The 18,985-nt window shown below is 44.3% G+C and overlaps 1 protein-coding gene across 1 annotated transcript; it reads right to left on the bottom strand.

Moving 5' to 3' along the window:
- Nucleotides 1-1,895: 1,895 nt before the first annotated feature.
- Nucleotides 1,896-18,916, bottom strand: LOC309867424 (multiple C2 and transmembrane domain-containing protein 2-like). The gene is made up of 4 exons (XM_082736235.1): nt 18,385-18,916; nt 3,681-3,743; nt 2,420-2,528; nt 1,896-2,077 (listed from the first exon to the last, which is right to left on the bottom strand). The coding sequence occupies exons 1-4, from the start codon at nt 18,418-18,420 to the stop codon at nt 2,049-2,051; spliced, it is 237 nt and encodes a 78-aa protein (XP_082592361.1). The 5' UTR covers nt 18,421-18,916; the 3' UTR covers nt 1,896-2,048.
- Nucleotides 18,917-18,985: the final 69 nt, after the last annotated feature.

Below are 18,985 nucleotides of genomic sequence, written 5' to 3'. Positions count from 1 at the left end.
GTTCTTAAAAAAAGAAAAATGTTGATTATTTTAAATGTTTGTATCCATGCTAAATTTTGATAATTATTAAAGTAACTGGAGATCTTTAACTTAAATCTTTAACTTAATATTTTCTAGTTTTAGAGGGTCTGTTGAAAATAATACATCTGTAAAAATTACAGGAAATGACACTTTAATGGAAAAATACTATCTGAAAACTATAACGCTAAATCTACTTGAATAAAAGCAATTGTACTATCAATTAAATAACTATCTAACTATCTATCTAAATAATACCTAAACCTAAAAAGAGATAAGTCCAAATAACTTAAAGACAGAAAACACATGCAGATGTTATGTTGTGGTTGTGGGAGTTCAGGACCAGCCTGGGGTGAGCTCAGTCAAATCCGCAGGGGTCCCTGGTGGTGTGGCCCAGCTGCCTGGGCCCTCAAGTCCTGGCTCTTCTCCTTCCTGGGGGTACTGAATATCCAGGGGTTCTCTGACTCTTCTGGGCCTCTGTGGGCAGCTGGTGGAGGAGCAGGAGTAAAAGGGCCACTTGGGAAAAGCTGGAAGTTGGACTCTGCTTTGGCCAACATTTGCCTGTTGTAATCACTTTCTTTCTTTAGCTCCTTGAGGCTTCTCTCGGTCAGCACAGCTGCCATCCAGCTTTCCTGAGCTCTCTTTGCATGGAAGAGGATCCCCTTTTGATAGTGTATGGCATTTTCCTCCAATTGTCTCCTGGTGTCTTCAGCGATCTCCTTGTAGAAGTCTCGAGTCTGAGACATGGCCTTGATGTTTCTACGTGTGCAGGAAATATTCCACTTAATGTCTGCACACTGCTCTTCTGCCTCCGACCATTTTCTCTCAACGGGGCTGATGCATTCTTGATATAATTGAGGCAGAGTTTGAAGCTTCTGTTTCAGCTGCTGAATCTCCTCTTCAAGCTGTGAATTTTCACGCTGCAAAGAGGCCTCCTTGGCTGTTATTTGTCCCATAAGCTCCTCATTCATTTGCTTTCCTTCCTGCAATTGTCTGGCTAGTTCCTGCTTTTTTGCGTCAGCACTTTGAAGGGACACATTGGAATCAGCATCATCAGTGACACCCTTCAGATCACCCTCTGACCCGTGGATGGGGCCATCGTCATTTTCTGTTTCCCTCTTTTCCTCGATCTCACAGTTGATATGACCCAATGATCTCCAAGGTGAGTGGGCCCGGGGAAGGTCTTCAGCAGGTTTTCACCCACAGGTACTAACTGGCTGACTTTCTCGTTCAGGGCCTGTTGGAACCCTGCATTTGACTGTTCTAGCCTTTCTTTCTCCTGCTCCATTTCTTGGAGTCTCTGCTTCCATCTCAGTTTCCTGGGCGAGCCGTTCTGCACTCTGTAGATCAGGAGGGTTTCCATTCAAATCACCTAGGGTTTTCTTCCAAAGCTCTTCTCCATTCTTCTCTGAGGCTTTGAAGATGGGTCTGTCACCAGTCTCTTGAGACGATTTAGGAGGCTGGCCCTTCAGTAACTTTTTCAGAAAGTCAACAATATTCTGAAGAGACAGCCTACAGTGGTTTGTATTTATTGCTGATAAGCACGAGGATTTTAAGGTGCGAAGACTGGCCTCCGCCCTGGGCAGACCTCGGGCATCATCAGCTTGTGTCAGCGGTTCCATATTCTCACTGCCTTTTCCACAGACTTCAGCGTGGGCGAAACACCTTTCGCCTGACACCTTCACCCTTCTCAAAATGTGTTGTTTCTTCACTGGCAAAACCAGTTTCACAGTTTATACCAGGATCTCCCAGGGAAATCCACGGAGACCTGAAACGTGTCTCCAGCTTTCAGAAATCACCAGCGCAGGACCGCACAGGTGGTCTAGGACCAAGTGGAAAGTGGATCTATGGTAGGCAGGAGGCCATCCAAGGCTGTGGAGAGCTCCCCAGCTCTGCCTCCAAAGGCCAGTGTTCTCTGGGTCTCAACTGAAGGCTCAGAACCTTGGGGGGCGCTCTACCTCTAAGGTAAACAGTTGCCTGACAACCAGAGCACAGCAGTTGCATTGGGGGATGGGGAGGCCAGCCAGCTTCTAGGACACAGTTGCCCTCTCACTTTGCCCTGAAATAAAAAGTGATCTCAGTTTTGGCTTCATGCTATGGATGCAATCACATCTTTTCTTATGCATAATTAAAGTAGAATCAAAGGAACATTTTCTTGAGCAGTTGCTATATGCCAGGCATAAAGCTATTACCGTCGTCTCATCTCATTTAAAACAACTTTATGTGATTATTACTATTATCATTATTGTTATTAATTTAATAACAGTAAAAGACAGTAAGATTCAGCAGATGTAAATACTTTGCTGCAAAGGCCTTGACACCTAAGAGGTGTAGATTTGAGCTCCACTCTGTTGCCTAATCACGTAGATTAAGAGTACAGACGCAGGTGTGCCAGGCTTACCACAGCTGTCCCGGATGACCAGGTTCCGGCCTTCCTTCAGGTGGATGGTGAGGAGGTAGGCAAAAGGACTGGGCAGGTTACTCAAGCCATCGCCGGCTTCCCCAAACATCTACACAGACAGAGAAGTACATTAAGTCTGCTGTTTGGCGATCGAGAGAGAGAATTTCAGAGCTGAAGCAAAACTCACTACAGAGGCAAATCTTCAAGCTGCATCTCCCACACCCCATGCTTGATGGCCTGGCTACAATGATTTATTAGCACATCCTTCATTTTTCTCCCCAGTGGGATTTTTTACCAGAACTCCTGATCATATCTTTGCAATCTTAACTCTGTCCCAACATAATCACACACGTGGTAAGCCAGTATCTGACATACCCTTAAAGCTCAGTGATTTCTGGTAGGATTCTTTCTTCTGGAACTCAAAGGGCAGCCCAGAGGGAGGGAGTAGCACATGCAGATTCCACGTGTGTCCCACAGACATGGGTCCAGACTCAGATGCAAAGCAGCTTCCTCATTTTCTCTCCCTTCCCACCAAAACTTTCCACCCTGGCACACCTCCTCCACATTTCTGTTCACGACCACTCCACCGTAAACCCGGAGCCCACACATCCATCGGGTACATACCCCTCCCGTGTCCACATGTGACACATTTTGAGCGCTCTCCCTTTTGCTAATTGTCCTCCATTCCCTGCCTCCCCTGTGGTGTCTCCTCCACTTACCCTCAGTCTTGCTTCCCCTAAATAGGGCTCACTTCCCTGTCCAGGAATTCATCAACTCCTACCGGCCACAAGGTCGACTCAAGTCCATTTCTGAATATTTATTCAATGAATACAACTAAAGTGTTGAACTAGAACTTTGCACTCTAGCTCAAATTTTTGTCTTTCCAAAGAGAGAGGACAGATAAAGTAATTTATTGTTCACTTATTGAACATTCAATTAATCAATTTTGTGGCTGGGTCTCCCTTGACAGCCTTCTTTTGAAAGTTTCCCCCATCCAGGTTTCAAAGCACTTCCGAACGGCTTTGTCTCCTTTACCATCCCACTCAACTGCCTAGCTGCTCTGTATTTTTAGAAAAATCAGTCCCAATATGACAGATCAATAAACCCTGAATTAATCTTTCCCAGCCATAATGTACAAGGCCTGCCTTTGTAGGTGGATCTGCTTCGGCGTGCTTCAAAAACAGGCAAAGAAATACAGATCCACACATTTGCTAACAAATCATGTTTACTCCAGTGTTTGTTTTTAAAGAACGTCACTCACAGATTGTACTTCAAATTGTTGGGATGTCAGAGAAGCATTCAGATCGCCACTTTCGCATAGCTTCTGTAAAAAAAGAAAAAAAATCCCACTTTCAAAAGGCAAAATGGTATCAGCCTACAAGGATAGATAGCCTTTATCAGGTCATTCGCTTTGAATCTGCCATCTGCATGGTCAATTTCAAGTGCGCAGGCTACCTTCCCACAGACGTGGCCAGGGTTGGCGATAACAGTTGGATTCAGTGGAGCCCCTCTGGCTACAGCCTCTGCCAACTTAGTCCTCGATCGGAGGATGGACAAGGCTGACTCTGCTCTACCACCAGGCTGCTCTGCCATCTTTCATTCAACCAGGCTCTAGTGGGCAGGCAGCATGAAGTGGGAGCACCTGAGCCCTCCCACCAGGTCCCTCCCACCACGGGCCTCCCTGGTCCTCCGCCACCAAAGAGAAGTGGGCAGATCACATGGCGGAGACCTGGGATCATCGCTCAGGAGGGAACATTTCAAAATGTGATTTAGAAGACCTTCCTCCCACCTTATCTTCCAGAGTCTGTACAATCCCCAAACAAAAAAGTAAAAAATGGAATTCTGAATGAAAGCTCAGAATGGGATGGGTGTGGCTTTCCTAACTGAAGATACCTATGAAATGATCCCACAGGGCAAGGAAACGGTCGGTAGTTAGTGTGGGATACAGTAAACATATCCACTGTGCAGGTTTTAGATGCACAGATGCAGGGTCCAGGAGAGCTCTCGGACCCCTTGAGGTGTTCTGGGCTGGAGATAAGGACAGCTGTCTGCACAGAAAGGCAGAGTGTAAGGGACATGAGTTAACGGTCTTCCCGCATTTTGGATATGTTTCTGCTGGGCTGGTGCCTTAGCCAGGGCTGATTTCTTGTGTGAGAAACATGGGATTTCTCCCTCCAAACAAGGCTGGGTAACTCCAAAGTTTCAGGAAAACTGAGGCAGGCAGTCAACCTGCAAAGACAGCTTTGATGACCATGAACTGCTGAGGGTAGACACTCTGAGGACCAGGAGCACTGTGGTCACTCACTGGGCCTTCCCATCCACAATGCTCATCAGGGACAGCCAAACACAAGTCAGAGATCCTGCCTGGAGGGTAGGCTACCTTCCAAGACATGAACACACACACACACACACACACACACACACACACACACACACACACGGCTTGTGTATGTGTGTGTCTCTCTCAAGTAGAGCTTCAGGCAGTGAGAGAATCTGGGTTCCCAAGCAGCAGCCCCCAGGAGATGGGGGGATGTGAGGGGTTACAGACAAGCTGGGGTCCTCTAGTTCACCCCCTCTGCAGGCAGTGACATCATGAAATGCTACAACCAGGCAGCAATGGGCCCTGATCCCAGGATGGCCTGAAGCATCACACATCCTCCCCACTTAGAACGGAGGCCCCATGGCTCCTGCATCTGTGGTTCTCACACAGGCCTCTTTCTCCACCCATCCCAGCCCTCAAGTCGCTTGACTGTGTATATAATTCCTCTTCTCATTCATTCATCACGATCACAAGGGTGATTTCAGACACTTCAACCTTTCCTCTAGGCCCCCAGCACCACAGCCACTAGAGGCCGCTGGCCCTGGAAGGACCACCACTGCCCAGACAGGAAAGGATCCCCAACCCTGTATGTGGGAGACCTGTTAGCAGACCGAAAGGGAGGCACCAGCGGGGCCTTCACTAGTCACCCTCCTCTCTGGCTCTTTATACTTCCCTTGTTGCTCTATGTAAAAACACATCCTAGTGTATGTGGACAGGACTATCTGAAGACCACGTCAGGAAGACAATCAGAATCTCACTCTACTCCCCCAATTTCAATGTTTGCCCTCATGCCTTTTACATTGCACACTATTATTTCCTGGAAGCTTAGCAACTCTTCTGCCTGATTTACAAAGCCAAGAGAGACCAGACACATCTTCACGGGCAGAACCAACAAAAAACATCTCCTGTCTGATCCTCTGCAGCCTGAAGACCCACTGGTAATGTCTCCCATTTTGCAGTCCCACAAACCTATCACAAACCTACCACTGTTGGGCTCAAAGTTTCCATTCAGAGTGCACAGTTACTAGCCAAAGATCCAAAGATTGTGATGGCCCAGAATCTTCTATCACCAAGGAGAATGGTGGACGGATAGGGGCTTTAAAGCATCACCCCTCAGAGGTCACACCCAACATGCTCTGCCCCAAACTGGCCTCTCTGTGCTTAATGATAACATTAATTAAGGGACAAAATGAGTCCACACAACCACCGTCACTTACACACTATCAAACATGAGCACAGAGCTCTTACTCAAATATGTGACAAGTCTTCCACTTACAACAACATGGAAATTAAATGTGAAGAATGACATTAATTCAATATTATGGCTGGTTTTACTCACAGAAAAGTCACAGAACTTAAAGTTATGGTTCCCACAGCCACCGTAACTGTCACACACCATATATACACACCAACGAAGGAAAGTAATCACATAAAGAAGAGCAGAAATGCTACATAGACACTGAGGACCAAGTTACGGCCACTGGGGGACACATAACCTTGACTATTCCCTTTCATTCTGCATAGAGACGAAGGTATTATCCACTAAGTAGAAGTTAAATGATTTCACTTGTTTGTAAACCCAGTAACTGCATCAATGAGTTCTTCTTTAAAAAGAGCACAGTGATGACTTTCCTCATAGGAATCCCTGGTATCCCACAATCACGAGGATATATTGTTGATGTTCTCAACAAGCATAATCAAGCACTCTGTTTTTCATTTGACTTTTGAAAAGTTAACACACAAAAATTGTTGTGTACAGCATTACAATTTTTAAGCCACGTATAGACTTGTGGGACCATGACAACAATCAGGACAGAACAGTTCTGTTCCCTGATAGCACTCATTCATTCAAGCCCACTGGGGTCCAGCCTGTCTTCCCCATGTAGTTTCACCTTTTCCAGAATATCTTGCACATGGATTCATACCGTATGCAAACCTGACATCTGACATATTTCATTCAACACAATGCCTTTGAAACCCATCCACGTGGTCCTCTGCATAAATTGTTTAAATTAAACCTTTTTCGTAGCTGAATAGTATTCCATTGAATACATGAGTTGTAATTTATCCAACAAGTGCGGGTTTCAAACATTTCAACCAAATGATTTCCAAGGACTCAGGGAATGATAAATAATTTTGAATACCATGAACACTAAATAGTTTACTATGACAGGGGCACTTTGGGGGTTCAGTAGGTTAAGTGTCCAGCTGTTGATTTCAGCTCAGGTCATGATCTCAGGGTTGTGAAACTGAGCCTCACATCAGGCTCTGAACAGGGCATGGAGTCTGTTTATGATTCTTTCTCTTCTTCTCCCTCTGTTCCATCCCACCTCACCACTTATGCATTTTCTCTCTCTCTCTCTCTCTCAAAAAAAAAAGAAAAAAAGAAAAAGAAAAAAAGAAAGAAAAAAGAAAAAAGTTTAATATGACTAAAAAAATATAGCACCAATATTTTAGCATAAAAACTAGTATAAGGTTAGCCAGCTCTCACACAACTCTCATTGCTGCTTTTTGGGTGAGTGTTTTTGTGCTTTTGGTTTGGTTTGGTTTTTAAAGACACAGACTTTGCATTGGTATTTCCTTTCTACCTAAATAGAAATTGGTGAGAAGGTAGTATCTTTTGCATTCTCTTTAGTTGAGAGTCCTCTATCTGCAAGAATGCAGGTTTATTAAAATTCAGCAGGATATGGGAAGAAATGAGCATGGATGGGCCAATGATATAAAAAAGAAAATCTCCCCTACTCACTCACCAAGGATCTTAAGAGCAAAACACAGATGAGAGTAACCATCTTCCTTTTGTGTGTGCAAAGCGTGATCTTGTACAAATACCCCCTCCCATGGGGCTCATCGAACGCTCTCACCATGAAGCACACACAGGAAGCCAAATTATAAATCATGTAAACAATCGCTGGGCATTTAAACCTCAATACAAGGAGACATAAACCCACATCCCGAAAAGCTAAGTGAGTAAAATGCTGGCTGAGAAGAGCACTTCTACAGTGTCTGAACAACACTCAAGAGTACGTCACTATAGCGAACAGTACATGGATACAGATTTACTTAACCACCGTACCCGCATCTAGGTTCCCGAGAATCGGACACTGGATGGCAGCGTTCATACACACAAACACCTACCAGACAAAGGAAGTAGTAAAATGCACGAAGGAGATGGGATGGAAAGACAGAGGAGGAAAGACAGACCCCAACGCAGAGCCTGGATACAGTGACAGAATCAAAACAACACACGTGGCGATGAGAGGACAAAATTAAGACGTCAGTTGAGAAAAATCCAGGTCTACCAAATGGCTGAGTTCGTGCCTATTAAATTTGTACACAACTTTTCAAGGGGCTATTTACTGTACAATCATCAGCTACCTAGTTAGTTCCCCCCCACACACTCCCAAGATTGTTCTCTGTAAGTGATTACCCCGGGATACTGAGATGCAAACTAGAAGTCACACATGCATGCATGTGTGTGTGTGTGTGTGTGTGTGTGTGTGTGTGTGTGTGTGCGCGCATGTGTTCATACAAATATGCTCTATTCAATCACATGTCAGTTTAAAGCACTGGTCGGCAACATCCAACCCACCACCTGCTTCTACAGATTAGGTTTAAACTTTGGAACACAGTCCTATCTATTCATTGACATGTTTATCTATGGCTAATCTCACGATACCGTATCGGGGCTGGGATGTTGCAACAAAGGATTGTGGGCCACAAAGCTAGACATATTTATTATCTGGCCCTTTGTGGAAAAAGTTTGCCAACCCCTGGTATAATCAACCTTTATTTTCACGCTCAGTAATATCTGTCCACTCACCTTGCATGCACTGTTTTCACGCTTGTTACCAGCAGGTAGCTTAAAAAAATAATGGTCCCCATTACACTTTCTTAGCACTTTGTAATTTACAAATACACACATGCTCCTGTTAAGGGGCCCACAGGCTGTCATCAGTATCATCGATGTAGGAATAAGGAAGCCGATGTGAACAGGATAATTGGTTGCTGAAGGGAGATTAAAGAGTTAGGCTTTTACTGGAGTGTTCTGGGTCCTCCACTCTTTTCACGGTGCCCAGATCCAGGAGAATCCAAAATTAGAATGCCCAGCTCTGTGCGGGGGAGACGAGACTTGGGAGTCAGAAAGAGCTGATTTCGAATCCTACTTGTTCTACTTCCTATCTTTGGGTTCTTGCACAATTTACTTAAAATTCAAGACATGAGAACATCTCCAAAAGGGCCAAAAATGATACTTACTTTACAGATTATTTGGAGAAAAATTAATTCATTGAAAGGCTGTCTCTGGGCCAGACACTTTACTAGGCTGCTTGTATGTAGAGGGAACCAAACAGATGTGGTCCCATGAGATAATACTCTTATATTGTACCAAGCACAGGTCCTTATATGTAACCTCTCAGAAAGTGATACTGGTGTTGCCTCTCTGTTACTATTGCTGTCTTACTAGTATGATTGTTATTAAGGTGGGGGATGTGTTTAGGAAGACTGGAGGAAAAAGCTCAATGAAGGTGGTCAGCCAACCAAGACCCTTCCTTCATTCCAACCATCCCTTTCCCTCTGATACTTTCATCACAACAGAGCTAGAGGGCTGGTAATGAAGTCTCAGGACAGTGCCCCCAATCCTCACAAGCACAGCTCATTGACCTGTGCATGCTTCCTCCATGGCTCTCCTCCAAGGCAAAGCTTCTACTTACTGCTATTCCCAGGGTCTAGAGCAGGTGTTATAAGCACCACCTGTATACTACTTACCCCTGCCTGTGAGCAACACCATTATTGAGCCCAAAGGGATCCTTCTTAGCCCATTCTTTGGTACCCCCAGGTAGCCCTATGGTCTCGCAAGCTTGCCCAACAGAAAAGGAAAGCCCACATGACGCACACAGCCTCCAAAGTAACTCACATCCCCACCCACTGTCCCCTCACACTGCTGCCCTGCTATTCCTGAATCACACCAGGCACTCCTCTGCCTTCCTGGAGCCTGGACACTTACTCTTCTCTCCTCTAGAGAAGCTCTTTCTCCAGGCACCGACACACCTGAATTCCTTGCCTCCTCTAGGTCTTTGGGTAAATGCGACCAGCTCAGAAGAGGTCTTTCGGGACTTCTCTGTTCAAGCACTCCCAATCACCTTCTCTGTTTTGTTTTTCTCTATTACACCTGGCCCTCTCTGAACATATCTGTAGCCTGCCCCCATTGGGACCAGGATGAGATCTCCACGAGATAGTGGATGTTTGTTCGGTTGACGGTTGTGTTCCTGGTGTCTACAGCAGCATCTGCAAGTAGTAGGCACTCAACAGAGGAGAAAGGAGGGAAGAAAGAAGAAGAAAGAGGCCAACCCCACAGAAGATCCTGGAACACGGCTGACGTGCCCGTCTCGTGGACACGGTGATGGTGAGGAATGATTCTGGAGATAAATCACTAACACATAACTGAAAGGTAGAGAAATTAATGTACCTGTTCAGTTGTACCAGCTGTATTGCTGTATTGCAATACAGTTGTACCATCTGTATTGCTTTGTCACTGTGCTTCTCTGTGGTCATGAAACTGAAGCTCTGTGGTTGCCTGGTAGTGTTTCTGGAAACCGCCAATAAGGTAAGGTACTTCTCTAAACCACTCAACTCATCTGTATAAGCTAGCAACGAAGCTAGTTATTTAAAACCTCAACTGCCAAATGAAATGTCAGGAAGTCCCCAGTGGGCGACTACATGGACAATGTGGTGGTAGGAGGCAATAATCCTTTCATTCAGGATTATTAGTCGCTGAGTACGACAATAAGGCCATTCAACCACTATAATTATCCTCGCCTTTAAGAGGGCACAGTGGACACACAAAAATAACTACCTTCATTCGAGGGGCACCTGGGTGGCTCATTCGACTGAGCACCCACCCGGCTCTTGATTTTGGCTCAGGACATGATCTCAGGGTGCTGGGATCAAACCCTGCATTGGGGGTTCCGCACTCAGCATGGAGTCTCCTGGAGCTTCTCTTTCTCTCTCTCCATCTTCCCTTCCCCCTGCTTGTGTGAGCTCTCTCTCTAAAATAAATAAATCTTAAAAAAGAAAAATCTCCCTTTGACTACCAACTTTTTTAGATCAGCGGCTCTGAGTCATCTCATTTCCAAACTCCTGATGTACATAGAGTTTTGCACTTGGATTCAGACAGTCCTGGATTTAGCTCCTGGCTCTAACACCAGCTTGATGATGTTAGGTAAGTCATTAAACCTTCTGGGCCCTCATTTTATTCTGGGAAATGTAATGGTAGAAACCACTATAATAACTAATAAATACAAACATAATATGCAAACCATGTCAGGTGCTTGTGCCCTCAAACTATTTCTGAGCTAAGAGCCTTTCTTTTTTTTTTTTTTTGGCCTTAAAATTTTGCATGAAACTCAGCAACTTGGCTTATTCCCTGCCTGAGTTGGAGCGGATATGCCCTCCCTCTTCAGGCCCTTTCCTGACCACCTGCTACATGACTCCTCCCCATTCACCTTGCCCAGTGATCCAGCACGAATCAGGGGCCCGGACCACCTCAGATCTTCGTCATTTTCTTTGTGAAATCTGGGCCTATGCTCAACTCCACCATCAACACCAAGGAGGGGAACCAGTGGCAACTTTCTGTATTTTCTAAATACCTGACTTTATAAAGCAGAAGAGAGTATCTTATAAAATGAGTACCAGGGAAGGAAGTGAGAAGAACAAAGGCAAGGGGGGAAAAAAGGAAGAAAAAAGAAGCTACTCTACCCCTGGGTCTCCTTAACTGTATTTAACCTGACACTTAGGAATTCCTTTAGAGCCCGCCCTCCTTCCCCCAGGCCTCCATGTATCACCACCTTCCCCAACCCAGCGGAAATTCATGCAGCCCCACAGTACCTAGCATGGCCTGTGGCTTGAAAATCAGCTGTGGAGAAACATGAGTCAATATATTTCATGTAAGGGCCTGTGGGTGGCTCAGTTCGTTGAGTGTCCAGCTCTTGGTTTTAGCTCAGGTCATGATCTCAGAGTCTTGAGACTGAACCCCACGCAGGGCTCCACGCTCAACATGCAGAATTGGCTTGAGATTCTTGCTCTCCCTCTCCTTCTTCCCACCACTTAAATAATTAAATATTTTTAAATGTGTGTGTGTGTGTGTATATATATATATATATATATTTTTTTTTTCCACATAAATGAGATGTGCAGAAAGCTGGAATGGAAAGAAAAAAAGGTGTCTGTTCCTCAGGAGCTCCCAGTCTAATAAGCGATGCCAACTTCAAGGGGCGCCTGGGTGGCTCTGTGGGTTAAAGCTTCTGCCTTTGGCTCAGGTCATGATCCTAGGGTCCTGGGATCGAGTCCCGCATCAGGCTCTCTGCTCAGCCAAGCCTACTTCCTCCTCTCTCTCTGCCTGCCTCTTTGCCTACTTGTGATCTCTGCATGTCAAATAAATTTTTAAAAAATCTTAAAAAAAAAAGAGAGAGAGAGAGAGGTGCCAACTTCTAAACAACCAATGAAAATACAAATTGGTGGAGGGGTTTGGCAATAAAAAAAGGTGCCCTTTACCACCTCCTATCCCGAAGTTTTGGTGATGACATCAAGCAGGATAAACTGTAAGACCACCTTTCATCCATCAGAGGCCAGACATACAAAGTCATGTAAAGGAGACAATCTGGTTGCCGGGCAACCATGTGAGGTTCTCATCCTGACTGAAAGTGATAATTACACAGCTAATCAAATAGTGTGTCAATCCAAAAGAGGACAAGGTCATGCAAGAAGACCTGGATGAAAGTTTGGACTTAGTCCTGAACCCTATGGAGGGAAGAGAGAGCCCAGCCCACAGGACTCTAAGAACCTTGGCCTCATGGCCTAGGCAGGTTGGCATGTGGGCATCATGTCATTGGCCCAAGCCAACAAAATGTGAGTATGTCAAGTCCTCATTCGGAATTTTCGGAATTCAATCGCTATTGGGAGATGGATGGCTATCTACACCATTCAGTGCAGAACCTATCCATTCTCTTCTCAGGGATTTGAGTCCACAAAACAGTCTCCTGATTCTATGTGACTTGTAATGCAGGCTGACTTCAGGGAGCCAATACACCCAACAGGCTCTCCAAAGTATTTCTAGGCCCTGATATAATTATTGCTCACTCCACTTTAATGAAGTTGATGCTCATTATGATTTGACTTCCCAAATAACTTGACAATAATGACACAGTGAGCTGTTTATATCAAAATAAATAGGAGAGTCTACATAGTATTTCATTCTCATTGCATATGAGTCACCATTTGTAATTTCTAGCTCAGTCTCATGGGTATTGGGTTATCATGAGGTGGTACTCTGAGCCAGATGGCCAGTGGACAGTTAATACAGGTCTTGGAAGCTAATGATCTTCTCAGGATCTTACTCAGTGACACCTTTGCCGACTACCCATTTGCCTTCCCTTCCCTACTCCCTCTATTTGCTCCAAACCCTTTCTCCCTCTACAGATTTCTAGAGAAAGCAGAATGATGTTAGTGTTCCATGATAGCAAAAGTGACATGCTGTGCAAACAAAGGTAGGGGGAAGATACAGATTATAGTCAGGAAACCCAGACAAGGAAAAGAAATTTTCAGCTGGGCTTTGAAGGATTGAGAGAATTTATGGGAGAGGAGAAGACAGATGTGAGATGGGTCTCTGAAGATTACAGAAACCATGAGAAGCAAGGAAAGGGGAACAGTCTAACATCATTTCATGTCATTTCACGGGTGCCACCTGGTGCATAATGGTGATGTTGCCAAGAAACAAATGTTTGTATCTGTGAGAGCACTTCAGAGAGACAGAATTCTGCCAGAACCAGTTGTGATCAGGTTTCTGTGGACTATCCAGTGTGGTATGAATCTGGGACCCAGGAGAAAGTCTGGAGACTCCTCTTCCAGCAAATGCATCCTTTATTCTAAAATGACTTTCTTCCACTTTGATCTTAGGGATGACTGAGCACGACAGTGAGACTGTTCCATACTTGTCTATTTCAGACTTCCATGTGACGTGTCTACATTCTCACATTCATTTTTCCTCTTCCCTCTTAATTTTTTTCTTTGCTTTCTCATTCCATTTCACCTAAATGTAAGCCCATGCCTCACTCCATTGCTGACCCTGACAGGAGTGGGGAAAAAACTGGAAGACACTCAGCCAACATCATTATCTGGGGTGTTATCCCACTGCTGCAGGTTCAGCCTTGAAGTTGCCCTTGGACATAAAACATGGGAGACAAACATCAATGGGTACTTGAACCACAGATGCTCCTTGCTTTACCCCTCCCCGCTCTGGAAAGCTACAAATAATATCAGCCACACCACGAATACTCAGCAAACATCTTATTGTCTTTGTGGTACCCCAATATGGTGGAAGGAGATAAAAGGGGGATAGGCAGAGCAATGCACTTGACCACATGTGATCCCATAGGCCTGACTAGCTACAGCCCAGTCCACGCCAATCCTTTCTTCCCTCCTCATTGCTTCTCCCATTCCATGAGAGTGATAGTAACCTGTCCACTATTCATGAGGAAGAAAAGAGATGACCTGTATCCTAGAGACAGATTCACCAACCCCCAAACTCACATGACATGGATTCACCAGAACTTCCATCTTCATTGAAAAAAAGACAGAAGAACACATTCAGATTTAAGGCTAGTATCATACTTGGGCTGAAAAGTCTATACCTGTCTAAATCTCTCTGTTTTCAGTGAAATCATATAGATAGAAATTTCATTTCCAGTATGTTTCTTAAAAAAAATCCTAAACAAATAAACAGAGAAATTCTGACTTTAATGAAATTATAAACTGAAGAGAACTTACAACAAAGACACTGATAAAAACTGTATGAACCTGAATGGATACATTACTATCGTTGATTTCCTCATATGTAAATAGTGATTGAGCACATGCTCTGTGTCAGGCACACAGCAAGGCCCCAAGAAAACAAAGACAAATTAGACATGACTCCTTTAGACCTACCCACAGACCAAATTACACAGCTTAGTGGGGAAGATAAGCAAGGGAGTGGTAACTTCTATACCATGCAATAAAGTCTAGATCCTCGGGTAGTGGGAGAAGCCCACTCAATATGGTGGAAGGGAGCTCAAAAGGGGGATAAACAGAGCAATGCACTTGACCACATGTGATCCCATAGGCCTGATTAGCTATAGCCCAGTCCCGCCATCCTCTGCAAACAAAGCAGATACGTAGCACTCAAGTGACCATGGGAGGATTTTCTCAGTTTCTACTTTGCACGTCCTAGGACAGGAAAATAGAAGCAGAAGATTTGTATTCAAAAAAGAGGTTTAAAGACACCTGCCTGGCTCAGCTGATGAAGCACATAACTCTTAATCTCAGGGTTGTGAGTTCGAACCTCAGATTCAGGGCACAGATGACTTCAAAATAAAATATTAAAAAAAGAATTTGCTGGGGCGCCTGGGTGGCTCAGTGGGTTAAGCCGCTGCCTTCGGCTCAGGTCATGATCTCAGGATCCTGGGATCGAGTCCCGCATCGGGCTCTCTGCTCAGCAGGGAGTCTGCTTCCTTCTCTCTCTCTGCCTGCCTCTGAGTGTACTTGTAATTTCTCTCTGTCAAATAAATAAATAAAATCTTTAAAAAAAAAGAATTTGCTTTCTTTTCATGGGTGAGTTAAAAAGGAAAATTATTTAAAATAAATTATTCCAAGAGCTTTGCATTTAGCCCAGAGAAGAGAAAGTAACCACTACCAACCATCCATTTACCATCCATAAACAGCCCCTCAACACAGACCACCCTTCCTAGCACACATCACACCAGAAAGTTCCTCAAACACCTATGTCAGGAGCAGCAAAATTCTCACCACCTCCTAACTACCCCACTCACACTTCAGGTTGTGTCCACCATATTTCCTCACCGATCAAATCTATGCCAGCTTGGGCAAGCCCTCACGTCCTGTCACAATGTGTGTCCATCCCCATGCACTGATATCCTCCAACCACCAGGCTGCCAAGAGGCAAGGCTTAGATGTTTGGCACAGACAGTTCCAATATCTTCTTGCCTCTTAAGATTCCTTTAGAGCTACACAAAGCTGTCTCTTAATACCTCATAACTTAAAGGCAGGGTCACTTTCCTATCCATCTCTATTTCTAGTCACGACCTTTATGGTGCCTGAGTTAAGAGTAGGTACTCGAATATTTATAGTCAGCCAAACAACTTCACGGCATTAACCTAAAAAAAGAAATTCTGGGGCCACCTGGGTGACTCAGTTAAGTGTCTGTTTCTTGGTTTCTGCTCAGGTCCTGATCTCAGGGTCCTAGGATTGATCCCCACGTCAGGCTTCCCACTCAGGGGAGTCTGCTTGTCCCTCTCCCCCCCTCCTCCCTCCATGCTCCTGCTTTCTCTCTCTCTCGCCCATAAATAAAAATAAAGTCTTTTTTAAAAAAGTAATCATGGGCGCCTGGGTGGCTCAGTGGGTTAAGCCTCTGCCTTCGGCTCAGGTCATGATCTCAGGATCCTGGGATCGAGCCCCACATCAGGCTCTCTGCTCAGCAGGGAGCCTGCTTCCCACTCTCTCTCTCTGTCTGCCTCTCTGCCTACTTGTGATCTTTGTCAAGTAAATAAATAAAATCTTAAAAAAAAAGTAATCTTAAAAGAATTCTAATCCGAGAGTGTTAGCCTATCAAAGCCAAAAAACCCACACATTTTCTTCTGATCAGTTAATAATGTAACAAGAAGATAAACTTCAGTATCCAATTCTACATTGGATATATTTACCCCCTTCACACCAAACTATGAATTATGAATTATGTTTAACAATTCTACTGATTTATATTTTGATTACTGGAAAAACATATTTCAAATTTATAAACAATGGTAAAAACTGTAACATGGTTATGAAAAGAATTTCATAAAAGTAAGTGGTAAGGAAAAAATAGTTAAGTCATTGAATGGTTAATCGTGACTTATCATCAAGTTTCCAAAGGAATCTGGTCACAATGTACTCCAGATATCCCAGATCCATTCCATAATGACACCCAAATATATGACAAAATTAAATATAAATATATGACACCCCAATATATAACAGTCTTTGGTTAAATAAAAAAATTTGGTTGAATAACAAAAATCCCAGTTGAAGATCCAGGTTTGTATGCAATTATAACAGAAACATAGAGTATCCACAAAAAAAAAAAATTCACTTCTTCCCTCAAAGCTGCAACATACTTTAGTGTCATTGATGGGGAATTAAAAAAAAAAAAAATACATTAAACCAGTCACCATGATTTACTAATCTGGGACTGAATTTATATTAAATGTGTTCTAGATATACAAGATTTTCTCATAATTGTATTTGGCTATTTATCTCATCAAAATACTAAAGCATTAAAAAATCAATGAAACCATAAGAATTTGCATCCTTCAGGTTTTGTTTTAGAGAATGCAAGTGAAGCTGTCCACAGGCAAACATGCACACGTGTTCACAAGCACACACAAATGCACACACATACAAGTGAGACTGGAGCAAGTTCAAACCCTCTGACAGTCAAACGGAGACACACATTTATACATTTCTTAGGAAGATGAATATGCAGGGGTCCCTGGGTGGCTCAGTCAGTTAAGCGACTGCCTTCAGCTCGGGTTGTGATCCCAGGGTCCTGGGATCAGGCCCCATGTCAGGTTCCCTGCCCAGCAGGTGAGTCTGCTTCTCCCCCTCTCTCTGCTCATTCTCTCTCTCTTTCAAATAAATAAATAAAATCTTTTTTTCTTAAACAAATCAGTTTATTCTCTGATAGTTTTTGAAGTCAGAAATCTGAAATAGGTCTCCATGAGCTAAAATCACTGTCTGCACAGAAGAGTTCATTCTGGAAGTCTGAGGAGACTATGTTTTCTTTTCTATCCTAGCCTTAGAGCCACCTGTACTCAATGGTTCATGTGTCCTTCATTTACCTTCAAAGCCAGCAAGAGGACATCCAAAAATTGTACTTTGACTCCACGTCTTCAAACTCCCTCTTCCACATTTGGGGAACACTTTTCACCTATTTTATTTAATTTTTTTTTTAATTTTTATTTTTAATTTTTAAAATTTCTTTTCAGTGTTCCAGAATTCATTGTTTACGCACCACACTCAGTGCTCCATGCAATACGTGCCCTTCGTAATACCCACCACCAGGCTCACCCAACCTCCCGCCCCTCCAAAACACTCAGATTGTTTTTCAGAGTCCACAGTCTTTCATGGTTCATCTTTTTTTTAAAGGAATATTAACATGCATTTTTGACTACGATAACACTGAGCAGTGGTGGAGACACACACACACACACACACACACACACACACTTAAAGCAAAAAGTTCGAGGAAAAGTTATGCTCTTAATTTCTTTGCCAGGAACATGGGAAAAGGAAAACTCATCCAATAGGGCTTTTAATGCCTTAAAGTATCCCAGAGAGGTTATTTGTAACAGTTTTAAAATACATAGAGGTCATCCCTAAAACAAATGGAAACAGTGGGTGCAATCAATATTACCTGAATTTAAATTCTTATAAATGACATTCTCTCCATCCAAGCGAACCACAAAAATAACTCCAAACCAAATCTTCCAAGGGCAAGGAGTACACATAGAAAGGAGAAAAACAGAAGAAGGAGCAGGAAAGTGCCCAGCCCGGGTCTCACCTCTGGCTCTTCCAGGGCCTCGTCTCCAGCCGGCATCTTCGGCAGCAGATCCAGGATGCCATTGCTAGAAGGCCTCCTGTCCTCGGCGGGAGAGGCATAGGCCTCCTCGGAGTCCGTTTCCACCACAGGGAGGTAGCCGGCTTCTTCCTGGCTCCAGTCCAATTCCTCCTCACACTCTTTCAAGGAGCTACTGCTGCTCTTGGGCAAGATCCCCGCCGTTGACAGGCTGCTGGGCACCGAGGTGTACGATGACTGGGGCCCAGAGTTAAGGCCTGCCCTCTGGGGCCAAGGCCTCAGCCTCCAAGAGGTCAGGGACAGAGAGGCTGAGGCAGCGGTCCAGGGAACACCTTGCCTGTAGGTCTATGGGCTTGTTCGGGTTCTTTTTCACCCTCCTCTTGCTCAGGTTGATTAACAAAGGCCTGCTCCGCTGTTTCAAAGAGCCCCAGACAGACGGTTTATCCTCCATGGCTGCCTGAAGACCCCGGAAGTCACTCCATGAGAGAGCTCCTCTGTGTGGGAAACAACCGCAGCGGCTCCTAGAAAACACCATGTGAGGAGAGAGAACACAAATGAGCCTTCTCGGTAGTATCTAAGCACATCG

Source organism: Mustela nivalis (assembly GCF_964662115.1).
Source record: "Mustela nivalis genome assembly, chromosome: 6".
In the NCBI taxonomy this organism is placed as follows: domain Eukaryota; kingdom Metazoa; phylum Chordata; class Mammalia; order Carnivora; family Mustelidae; genus Mustela; species Mustela nivalis.
The sequence above is the reverse complement of the archived record's forward strand: the minus strand, read 5'-3'. Positions and strand labels throughout refer to the sequence as shown.